This window comes from Lynx rufus, unplaced genomic scaffold (assembly GCF_022079265.1).
Source record: "Lynx rufus isolate CCGP_SWC_20201006 ecotype Redwood Valley unplaced genomic scaffold, mLynRuf1.p SCAF_7, whole genome shotgun sequence".
In the NCBI taxonomy this organism is placed as follows: Eukaryota; Metazoa; Chordata; class Mammalia; order Carnivora; family Felidae; genus Lynx; species Lynx rufus.
The window spans coordinates 41,470,462-41,482,224 of NW_025814889.1; the positions used below are offsets into that span (position 1 = coordinate 41,470,462).

The following is an 11,763-nucleotide window of genomic DNA, read 5'->3' on the forward strand; positions in this document are numbered from 1 at the left end:
CCTGTTTCCGATTCTGTGTCTCCCTCTCTCTCTGCCCCTCGCCCGTTCATGCTCTGTCTCTCTCTGTCCCAAAAATAAATAAACGTTGAAAAAAAAATTTAAAAAAGACATCCAGAAGGCAAGTAAGTATATGAAAGGATATTCCACATCATATGTCATCAGGGAAATGCAAATTAAAACAACAAGATACCACTACACATCTAGTAGAAGGGCCAAAATCTGGAACACTGACAATACCAAAGTTTGGCCAGCATATGGAGCAAAAGAAACTTTCATGCATTGCTGATGAGTACAGCCATTTTGGAAGACAGTTTGGTGGTTTCTTACAAAACTAAATATACTCTTACCATATGATCAAGTGATCATGCTCCTTGATGTTTACTCAAAGGAACAGAGAACTTTGTCTATACCAAAACCTACACATAGATGTTTATAGCAGCCTTATTCATAATTGCCAAAACTTGGAACAGACAAGAAGTCTTTCGGTAGGTAAATAGATAAACTGTAGTACATCCAGACAATGGAATACTAGTGGTGCTAAAAAGAAATGAGCTATTAAGCCATGAAAAGATAGGGAGGAATGTTAAAGTGCAAAAAGCCAATATGAGAAGGCCACATATGGTATGGTATGTTTTCCAATCTATGACATTCCGGAAAAGGCAAAACTGTGGAGACAATGAAAAAAGATCAGTAGTTGCCAGGGGTCCAGGGTGGGGAGAGATGAACAGGTAGGGCACAGAGAATTTTTCAGGCAGTGAAAATACTCTGTATGATATTATAATTATGGGTATATGTCATTATTCATTATCCAAATCTACTGAATGTACACCACCAAGACTGAACCCTTAGATAAGCTGTGGACTTTGGATGATTATGATGTGGTCAGTATAGATTCATCCTTGGTAAAAAAAATATATATACCATTTTGGTGAGTAATGTTGTTAATGGGGAGGTTAGGCATATGTGGGATCAGGACTTATTATGAGGAATCTTTGTACTTTACTCTCAATTTTCTTGTAAACCTAAAGCTAAAAATAAAGTATTAAAAAATTTTTTTAAATTATTTTAAGTAGGCTCCATACCAACATGGGGTTTGAACTCACAATCCTGACATCAAGAGTCACACGCTCTACTAACTGAGCCAGCCAGGTGCCCCTAAAAAATAAAGTCTTGGAGTGACTGGGTGGCTCCAAGTTGGTTGAGTGTCCAACTCTTGATTTTGGCTGTGGTTATGATCCCAGGGTTGTGGGACAGAGTCCTATGTCAGGTTCTGTGCTGGACCCTGCTTGGGATTCTCTCTCAGAGTCTCTCTCTCTCTCTCTCTCTCTCTCTCTCTCTCTGCCCCTCTCCCCCACTCTCTAAAATTAAAAAAAAAAAAGTCTGAAAGTTGAACAAATAAGTAAAGACATGGCACATAATAGAACATATGTGGACTCTTGTTCTTTCCTCATATTTTTCTTTTTCCTTCCCTCTTTAAACAATTTTTTAGTGGCTTATTTACTTATTTTTTGAGACAGAGACAGACAGAGTGTGAGCGGGGTAGGGGCAGAGAGAGAGGGAGACACAGAATTCAAAGCAGGCTCTAGGCTCTGAGCCCAATGCAGGTCTTGAACCTATGAACCATAAGATCATGACTTGAGCCGAAATCGCATGCTTAACCGACTGAGCCACCTAGGTGCCCCTTTCCTTTCCTCTTTAAATTGGTAAGATTGGACTCCTTAATTCTTTGGTTCTTTCAAACTTTGGATATTTTGGTATGCTTTTGATTCCTTTTCCTCACTTTTGTGTCATCTCTTCCCTTATTTTCTTCTTCTCTTTCTCCTCTGCCTCTTTCTCCTCCTTTTTTGATCCTTTCTCTCTCCCTGCCCCTCATCTCCTTACTCTGGCTCTGCTTCTCATTTGCTATCGTAAACTAAGCCATGTGGACCATAAACTTTGAGTTTGAAGTCCCTTCAGCTCCAGCAGTCTAACAGTCCTGTGATACTCCCTTCATTTATGTTCTCTTCCCCCCCCCCCCAACTTTCTTCTCATTTCACTGCTTATAAATTGCTTAACTTCCCTGGGCCTCAGCTTTTCCATCTGGAAAATTGAAACAATAATAGATTGTTATCAATATCAAATGAATTAAGTAAAGCTCTTAGTTCAGCGCCTAACACAAAGGCCTCCGAGATGTCATTAACTTTGTTCTCATTTGACCTTCTGCAAGCAAGCCTGGTATGAAATTTAAACACTATAGAAATGTTAGTTTATTATTTTCCCTAAAGTATCATGGTGACATGGAAGAATGGTCTCAGGCTTGAAGAAACCCGAGTTTCAGGCAAATCTCTAAATTCTTACGAGCCTCAGTTTCCTTATCTGTAAAATGAGAATAATAACAGATGCCTTCCTTCCACCGAGAGGTATTTCCTCTCTGAAGAATTAAAAGATGTAATGCACAGCAAAGCATCACTCTACCATGATAAACGGTGTCCTGGAGTCACACTAGGGATGCGGTATGAGGATTCAATGAGATAAGATGACTGACCAACAGTAAGCACTCAATACACGTTACCTATTATTACTTCCTTTACTTTTTCCACTTCTTTCCTCTTGCTTCTCAAAAAAAAAAAAAAAAAAAAAAAGTGGTTAAAATAGCCAGGTGATCCTTGCTGCTAAACTTCTATCATTGATTCTTGTCTCCTTCCTATCTCCTCATTTCTCTTTCCCGCAACCCCTCCCCCTTTCCCTTCTCCCTCTCTCTTTCCCGTTACAGCTTTCCTGTCCCTCAGACACAGTGTGCAGCCCCGGATCTCCAGATTTCAGGCAGCTTAGATCTGACACATAGCCACCCGGTACCTGCTGGAGACCAGGAGTTCCCTCTACATTTAGCGTCTGGCGCTCGCTCAACAATAAAGTTTTATTGAAACAGAACAGGAAAAAAGGCGCCCGTCACTCTCCTCAACAGCCAATCAGAGAGTAGAATGACTGGCGCTCGCAGGAGCTTCAGCCGGCGGAAGGCAGGGGAGGGGCATGTCCCGCCCCAAACCGGTCTCTTAAGAGCGGAAGTACGACCCGGAAGCCAGCCATAGAGTGTAGTGGCCAGAGCGACTCTGCAGGGAGGTGGCAGGAAAGGCTCAGAACAGCTGCCGGAGGTGACGGAGCAGCGGCCCCGCCCGGTGTGCTGGAAGACGAAGCTTCCAGGTAGCGGCCGGCCCGCAGAGTCTGACCCAGGGTACGACTGGGCAGTCGGCGTGAGCCTACGGTCCCTGGGCGGCCTCTTTAAGGGAGGGGGCGGAGCCACGCGGAAGGATCCTGAGGGTGAGGTCACGTGGTTGGGGGCACTTGCGGGGCACCAAGAAAATTTGAGGGACTGTTATTGGGGTGTACACCATGTGACGCCCCTTCCCCCACTACATCCTGTGCCTAGGGGTCCAATGGGGTGCACGTGGTGGGACTTGGGATTGGCCCAGGGATGGGGGAGGGGGCGTGGCAACCCTGTCTCAGTCAGGTTTCCATCAAAGTGGCCAATTGTAGGATTCCTAGATCCGAGTTTTAAACTACTCCACCTCTGTTTCCTCATTTGCAGAAGTGACTCAGTGCGTCTGCAATCCAGCCCCTGACCCCAGTGCTTCTTGTCCTCCCAGTGTTCAGGGACCTCCAGCTTCACATCCTCTTTCCTTGCAGCTCCAGATATCCTGAGCCCAGGTCCCCCCAGCTCAGTGCAGCCATGAGTGCCGAGGTGAAGGTGACAGGGCAGAACCAGGAGCAATTTCTGCTCCTGGCCAAGTCAGCCAAGGGGGCAGCGCTGGCCACACTCATCCACCAGGTGCTGGAGGCTCCTGGTGTCTACGTGTTTGGGGAACTGCTGGATATGCCTAATGTTAGAGAGGTGGGTTCCTGACCTGGATAGCCCACAGGGAGGCTTGGGTCTAAGTTTGAATTTGAGAATGGGTGGGCAGGACTCACTGGCAACCCCATAACCATTCAGTTGAATTAGAATATGATGATGATTAGTTAGCAGCTGGCATAAATAAGTAGGCAGGTAAACCTCTTAGTTCCCTTTGGTGATGAGTGATCTGTAAAACCCAGTATTTTTCATTTTTAAGCAAAAGAACGTGGTTCAGAAAAGGAGACCTGATTCCAGCCTGTCTCCACCAATGTAGTAGCCCTTAATAAAATCATGTCACCTTGATCAGGTCATTTTTACTTTAGGACCTCAGTTTTCTCTTTTAAAATTGGAGCGGACACTGCCCTTCACTGTTAATTATAGAAATCAGGTGAGATTATGGGAAGTATAAAGTCCAGTACAAATGGAAGGAACGAACGTGAAACTGACATGCCCTCCTCTCCCCACTTTGTCCCCTTTGCTAATTCACTTAAGTGAGGTAAATGCCTAGAAGTGTTAGAAGGTGTCTTTTCCCCAGAGATGTGTGGCAAGATGCTAGGAACAGAGCAGAGAGAACTATTCACACAGAAGAGGCAGGGTTAAGAGTTAAAGTCTAGAGTGGGTGGATCACAAAGATGTTTGACATTAGCCCAAGTCCTGAGGTGCTATGGCATTGGTATATGGGCAAACTGTGTTAAGTTTTTGAGGGCCAGTGATTGACTGAGTCAATGGATTTAACCTTTTGGGACCACTCTGGTATGGAGAAAACTGCCTTTCTCCCTGCTTTCCTAGGCCGTGGAACTAAAGAGGGTCCATTAAGGTGAAGAAAAAGAAGTATTTATTGGGTGTTTGTTTATCTCTGCTAGTCATCTGGGAATACCAGAGAAATACAAGACACAGTGCAGACACAGTGCTTATTACTCTTCTAAAACTTATATTCCAGTTGCAGAGATAAGATAAATGGATATAGATGTGTAAATTATTTATTTAGCAAGTATTTATTGAGAGCCAAACACACGCATAGCTCTTCTAGAACTAAGTGGGATACCAGGGACTAGTAAGGGACCTAAGCGGGATACCAGGGACTGGTACTCTTACTGAAAAGAAGGATATTCTTAGGTAACAGCCTAAATTTAGTGCCAGTATGAGTGATCAGTGATAGGAGAGGAGATCTGGGTGCGCTGACCTGGGTGATGAAAGCCTCCTGGGTGCAGTAGGTCTGACACAGAGGCCACAAATTCCAGCACCTGCTGAGGCCATGCAGCTGTCGGAGATGAGTAAGGCTAATGCAGGAGTGTTGGGTGAATTAGGAAGGACAGCAGACTGCCTAAAGGATATTCAGATTCAGAAATATGAAACACACCCTAAGGACCAGAACACTGTGTGTGTGTGTGTGTGTGTGTGTGTGTGTGTGTGTGTGTGTGTGTGTACATGTACATGCATGTGCACGTGCTGCTAAACACTTGTTTTCAATTCAGAATTTAGGGTAGGAATTGATGTATGGAGGAAGAGGGCCTGGTGAATTGGGAGAATAGTGTAAACAAAGGCCGTGAGGTAGAAATGAGGCCTTCCCATAGGGAGAGTGATCAGAGAGGCAGAGAGGTCCTCTCGGTGAGCTGGGAGAGATGATGGGAGAGGGGCCAGATGGGGCCAGATGGGGCCAGAAAGTGGAATTCAAAACAGGGTAAGGCTGGGAGGCTGGGGAGAGGCCCATCCTGTCACATCTTCCTTCCTATTCCTGCAGCTGGCTGAGAGTGACTTCGCTTCCACATTCCGGCTGCTCACAGTGTTTGCTTATGGGACATATGCTGATTATTTAGGTAACCGGAGAGCTAGAGCTCTGGCGTCGTGGAGGTGGGAGAAGGGCAATTTCTCTCTCTTTTTTTTAAATGTTTATTTATTTTTGAGACCACGCACAAGCATCCTTGTGAGAGTGGGGGACGGGTAGAGAGAGAGAGACAGAGACAGAGCATCCAAGCAAGCTCTGAGCTGTCAGCGCGGAGCCGAGTGTGAGGCCTGAATTCACAAACTGTGAGGTCACGACCTGAGCTGAAGTCGGATGCTTAATTGACTGAGCCACCCAGGTGCCCCCAGAAGGGCAATTTCTGAAAGAACTTAGAAGGAATTGCTGGGATACCCTCCTGGGGTACATAGGTCAGGGTTAAGACTTGAATTGGCATGGAAAACTTAAAAAAAAAAAAAAAGGCAAAGGAAGAGGCTAGGGCTTCCCACAAAAGCGTAATCCGAACTTCCTACACTTTCTCCTTTTTTTGTAGCTGAAGCCCGGAATCTTCCCCCACTCACAGAGGCTCAGAAGAATAAGCTTCGACACCTATCAGTTGTCACCCTGGCTGCCAAAGTCAAGGTGAGTAAGAGTCCTGCCCCCCACCCCCACCCCTGCCCCCAGTCCTGAGCCAAAGAGTTATATCCCTTCACAAAGGGCCTATTTGAAGGGAATTTGCACTCAGACAGCCTATGTCCACACAGTTGTTCTGCCTTCCCACCCCCACCCTGTCCCTCCAAGGTATCTAAACTCTACTGCCTGTAGCCTTTCAGCCTGAATATTATTCTCTTAGTTTTCTGTTTTGTTTCTGTTTTTCATTCAACACTTTTTGCCTTTTGGGTCAAACTAGCAACTGGGATGCCATTTTTTTGTTTAACAATCACCCTCCCCGCTAGAGAAAGTCCCACACCAACAGCCTCAGCTTTCAGATCTGAGAACAAGACTCTCTCTCCTGGTGAAGTGCTAGGCTTCTGTTTGCTAGAAATATCTCTGCAGGTTCAGTTTTTTAAATACCCTCTCCCACCTGTCTACCTTCTCCCAATTATTATTTGATTCTCTTGTTGTTTCATGGTTTTACATAAATCACATGTCTCTCTGTCGTGAGATGCTCTTTGGAAGGAGGTGGAGTATAAATGATGCACAGTAACTCCAGATCCCTCCCACACCACATACTCCCATTTTGTCAGGCTTATCTGGACCAAGGTCTGTGTGCTGTCCTGAGCTGTGGCCAGAGGAGTGACACCCAGGCAGATGTCACTTTCTTCCTCTGTGGCGTGGGAGGAATAAGGTCGAAGGGGAATATAAATCTTCTATTTTATTTCTGGCTATTCTTCTCAGGATGTTATTTTTCAGGTGGCAGTGCTTTTACTTATTTTGCTTTAGAACCAGCCTTTTAGAGGAAATCATTCAGGAATAGGAGCGGAGAGTAGGTAGGGGAGCCTCAGCAGGAGGGGAAAGGAGGGAAAAATCTTGGAAGCCCTTGTCTGTTTGCAGAACTGCACAGATCCCAGCCCAACCAACCACCCCCCCCCCCCGCCCCTGGCCCCAGTGTATCCCATATGCAGTGTTGCTGGAGGCCCTCGCCCTGCGCAATGTGCGGCAGCTGGAAGACCTTGTCATTGAAGCTGTGTATGCCGACGTTCTCCGCGGCTCCCTGGACCAGCGCAATCAGCGGCTAGAGGTTGACTACAGCATCGGGCGGGACATCCAGCGCCAGGACCTCAGTGCCATTGCTCGGACCCTGCAGGAGTGGTGAGACCCGTGTCCTGGCCCTGTTCCTTCTCTTCTCACTCCAAGAAAGGGGGAGGGCTTCTGAAGGAGGGAGGGCGGGGCTGGGCTGGGCTGCAGCGGTGGAATCCCAGACGTTGAAGGGAAATGAGCTCATTCCTCCAAAGGCTTCTGAGGGCAGAAGGGAGCAGAGGAGGGCCTGGGAGGCAGGAGGCCAGAGGCAGTGTCCTTGGTACAGTAAGTGGGGGAAGGGAGGAGGAGCGGTACTGTAACCTGCACTGTCTACAGGCCATGGGTCTCTTCCACTTCCGTTTTTCTCTTTCTGTTCTTGTCTAGCTTAAATTCATTAATATACCTTTTTTATTTTTTTTTTTTTCTCCAACGTCTACCCAGTTTTGTTTTTAGTTCCTACTTGCATGTTCCACGTTACTCCAGGCACTTCCTATACCTCTCGTATCCGACCTGAGTGTCTCTGTGGCTCCTGGGACTCTTGTTGCCGGTGGTTTCCAGGTGCCCTGGCGAGGGTTCCTTACTCGGACAAGGGTTTGGCTGCAGGATATCCTGAGTCTGTTTTTCATGAGTGCGTGATCACCACTGCCTTCCACTGACACTTCTTCGTTCCTGATCCTCGCAGGTGTGTGGGCTGTGAGGTGGTGCTGTCAGGCATTGAGGAGCAGGTGAGCCGTGCCAACCAACACAAGGAGCAGCAGCTAGGCCTGAAGCAACAGATCGAGAGCGAGGTGAGCAGGCAGGGGATCAGGATGGACCCAGGCTCCTCCAGCCTGGGCCAGTCGTCCTGTGCAGGGGGGTTTGCACCGTGGCTGTAGCAGATAGACAAGACAGGCAGGGACTGTCAGATTCTGGAACTTCCCTCACTATCCCCCATTTCTTTTCATGCTGGCAGGTCGCCAACCTTAAAAAAACCATTAAAGTTACAACAGCAGCAGCCGCCGCGGCTACCTCTCAGGACCCTGAGCAACACCTGACTGAGCTGCGGGAACCTGCTCCTGGCACCAACCAGCGCCAGCCCAGCAAGAAAGCCTCAAAGGGCAAGGGGTGAGCCACTGTGGCAGGAACCACTTGCTTCTGGGGTGCCCTGCTTTTACTTTAGAGACCTAGCTGTCTTCAGCCCTTCAGTCATTTGCATGGGGGTAGGATATGGGGGGAGCCCTCAGGCGTTAGGGGATTCCCTGCAGCCTTTCTCTCTCTCTTCCCCTTGCCAGGCTCCGAGGGAGCGCCAAGATTTGGTCCAAGTCGAACTGAAAGGACTGTCATTTCTTCCCTGGGGATGTGGGGTCCCAGCTTCCTGCCTGTCCCTTAGGAGTCCTCAGAGAGCCTTCCTGTGCCCCTGGCCAGCTGATAATCCTAGGTTCATGACCCTTAACCTCCCTCTCCTCTCCGTGACCCCCAAGCATATATCACACCTTCTCTAGGGAGGAGGCAAGTACAAGTCATGATTTTGTTGGTACTTTTGCTTTATGTGGCTTTCTTATGTGTCTCATTGTCTCCCTCCACCTCCCTGCTGTACTCTCCCCCTATTTCTTTAATGGGGGCGGGGGCAGCAACATCTCTCCCTGTTTGTTATATATCATTGAGTAGGTGGGGCTGCTTCTCCAGCATAACCCACATGTGTTTCTTCTCGTACCTCTCCACCCCTGCATGCTTAATGCCCAGTTTGTACTCCTTACCCCCAGCCTATTTGGGCAGCATCTGAAGAGCCATAGGGCTCCCACCTTTATTCCTACCCGGAGAATTCTGGGAGCCAGTCTGCCATTCTAGGAGTCACTGGACACTTTCATCCTAGAATCCTGTCACACTACAGTTTTTTCCTTTCCTCTCTCCTCCGCTTGGGTCCTGGGAATGCTGCTGCTTCAATGACCCCAGAGCCTAAGAAGGGCAGCTGTCTCTTGAGATCTTGAGAGATGGTTCTTTCTTAGCCCTGGCTATCTTGGAAAGCCTGATGGCAATCCTGGAAGGATTTATACTTCCTTTTGTGAGTTTGGTGGGGAAGGGAAGGGGATATAGATTGTATAAAAAAAAACAAAGTATATATACATATATCTATATATAACATGAAACAGAAATAAATCTATGAGAAGTCTATCTACAAACATGCCCTGAAATGGGTATCTTCTGTCTTTGGTATTCATGGTTGGGAAGAAGGTTCATTGTCAGTCCCCTCTAAAGCAAAGTACTGGAAGAAGAAGAGAACCAGATACTATGTGCTGAGTCCTGGCCTAGGAGCCGAGAGTCCTAGATCTTGAGTTGTACGACGGGACAAATTGCTCAGTAACCCAGCACTCAGTCAGAAGCAGTTGGATACTTAGCACCAACATGTGATAAGTGCTGGAGATGCAAAATGACGGTCACTGCCCCTTCTTTCAAGGAGCTTGAGTTCAGCCTGTTGCCTTCCTTCTTATAGACTTATACAGGGGGGAGTTGATAATAACCTTCAGGTTTTGCATCAGAACCACACAGAACTCTGAGATCTTAGTAAGAAGCAGCAGGCTCCTGTCTGCTGTCCAAGGCAGAACTTGCTGTGCTGGGAGGATTGGTCTCCTCCGTCTAGTGTAGTGCTGTGCACTCTTTAGAATTGGGAACTCTGGTGTAAGGGACAATTCCCCTCCTCCCACTTGCACGCAAAGCAATTGCCTCCTGAGGGTCCCACTATTGACTGAGCTGCTTTCCAGAGGTTGTGTTATTCTCTAGGCGGAGATTTAGGATAGACCACTCTTCACTGGTGCTAAAGGTCTCAGTCATAGAATTAGAAAGTGGAGTGAGATCCTGAGGTTTTGATTAAAAGTGGACTGGGTGAGGGGGCGCCTGGGTGGCTCAATCAGTTAATCATCTGACTTTGATTCAGGTCATGATCTCATCATGGCTTGTGAGTTCAAGTCCCGTGTTGGGCTCTGTACTGACAGCCCAGAGCCTGGAGCCTGCTTCAGTTTCTGTGTCTTCCTCTCTCTCTGCCCCTCCCCCTCTTGCACGTGCTCTTTCTCTCTCTCAAAAATAAATGAGCATTTAAAAAATAATTTTTTTTTAAATAAACTCCTTCTTCCTCCCACACCCTCCAATGTGTAGAAGTTGCTAATTCATGGCACTTTGAACCTGTCCCCCCTGCCTCTGCCCCTGCACCAAGTTTTCACTTGAACTTAGTATCTTGGGTTTTTTTGTAAGCTACTTCCAGCAAATGGCTCTATTACTTCCCTGACCTCTCTTAGTGCCAGCCTTCAGTGGATGGCTCCAAAGTCTCCTGTGGGCTGAGCTGGGACTCCTTGCTTAACACCCAAAGCAGGAGGGGAACCATTCACATTCACAAGGACATGCAAATGAAGTTTGTGTTTGACTTACAAAGACAGGGCCCTTGGCTACCAAAGCATGAAGATGGGGCAGCAGATTATTTGGGGGCTCAGTTTTTGACCTTGAAGTTTGGTTCAGGATTTAAGGATCCTACGTATATAATCAAGCACAAGGCACCAGGAAAATTTCCAACCAAGACTCTTACCACCACTGGCATACTCTCATACTGATCCCTAATGTACAGCAGTCTTAGGTGATCTTTAGGGCTGGCCCACTATGGTAAAAGGAGGAAGAAGACTTGCCTTTATGAGAATTCAGAGTTCATGCATATGAAAAGGTGACACTTAAAAAATTAAGCCAAAGTGTCTGACGCTAAAAACAGCAATTGGACTAGTGTACGTCTTTATGCACAAGAAGAGCAAAGACAACGTCTATAGTCAGTATTCATGAAATCCTGTTGAAGAAAAATTAGAAATTCTCCATTTAGATGTGTCTTCCAACATGTTTGGGAGCTTAGAGGGGCAGTCTAGGCAGTGTATCTAACATTGTGTAACAAATTACTCTAAAATTTAGTGGCTTAAGACAATGCACATTTTTTTAATCTCAGTTTCCTGTTTCTGTGATTCAGGAATCTGGGCACACTATTTCCTGCCTTAGGGTCCTTCATAAGGCTGTAATCAAAGTGTTAGGTGGCGCCATATCACCTCAAAGTTCCAATGGGAAGGACCTGCTTCCAGCCACACTCTTGATTATCAGCAGGATTTACTACCACCTAGGTGGCCAGACTGAGGACCTCCTTTCCGGTCTGTTGGTCAGAGGCACCCCACATAGCCCTCTCCATCAGAGCAAGAGCCAGAGAGACCACATCAGGAAAGCAGAATCAGTCTTGTAACTTAATCACGGAAGAGGTATCTCATTACTTCTAGTCACCAGGTCCAGTCTAGTGACCGTCAGAAGTCAGGGATCGTTGGAAGCCATATTGGAATTTTCCTACTACAGGCAGTGTTTCTGTGGGTCACCAGCATCAGAAACATCAGGGGAGTTCTTGAAAATGCATATTCCTGGAGCCTCCTCCCACTTCAGTTCC

General features: G+C 47.0%; 1 protein-coding gene across 3 annotated transcripts; it reads left to right on the top strand.

Annotated features, from left to right (window-relative positions):
• Nucleotides 1-3,067: 3,067 nt before the first annotated feature.
• On the top strand, nt 3,068-10,054 carry COPS7A (COP9 signalosome subunit 7A). Of its 3 annotated transcripts, none has more exons than XM_047066277.1 (8): nt 3,068-3,211; nt 3,664-3,868; nt 5,610-5,685; nt 6,142-6,230; nt 7,198-7,400; nt 8,011-8,116; nt 8,281-8,432; nt 8,600-10,054. In XM_047066277.1, the coding sequence occupies exons 2-8, from the start codon at nt 3,707-3,709 to the stop codon at nt 8,637-8,639; spliced, it is 828 nt and encodes a 275-aa protein (XP_046922233.1). In that variant the 5' UTR covers nt 3,068-3,211; nt 3,664-3,706; the 3' UTR covers nt 8,640-10,054. The 3 variants fall into 3 exon arrangements, with proteins under 3 accessions (XP_046922233.1, XP_046922234.1, XP_046922235.1); XM_047066278.1 differs by having other exon boundaries at nt 3,071-3,180; XM_047066279.1 differs by lacking the exon at nt 3,068-3,211 and adding an exon at nt 3,212-3,297.
• The last annotated feature ends 1,709 nt before the right edge of the window (nt 10,055-11,763 follow it).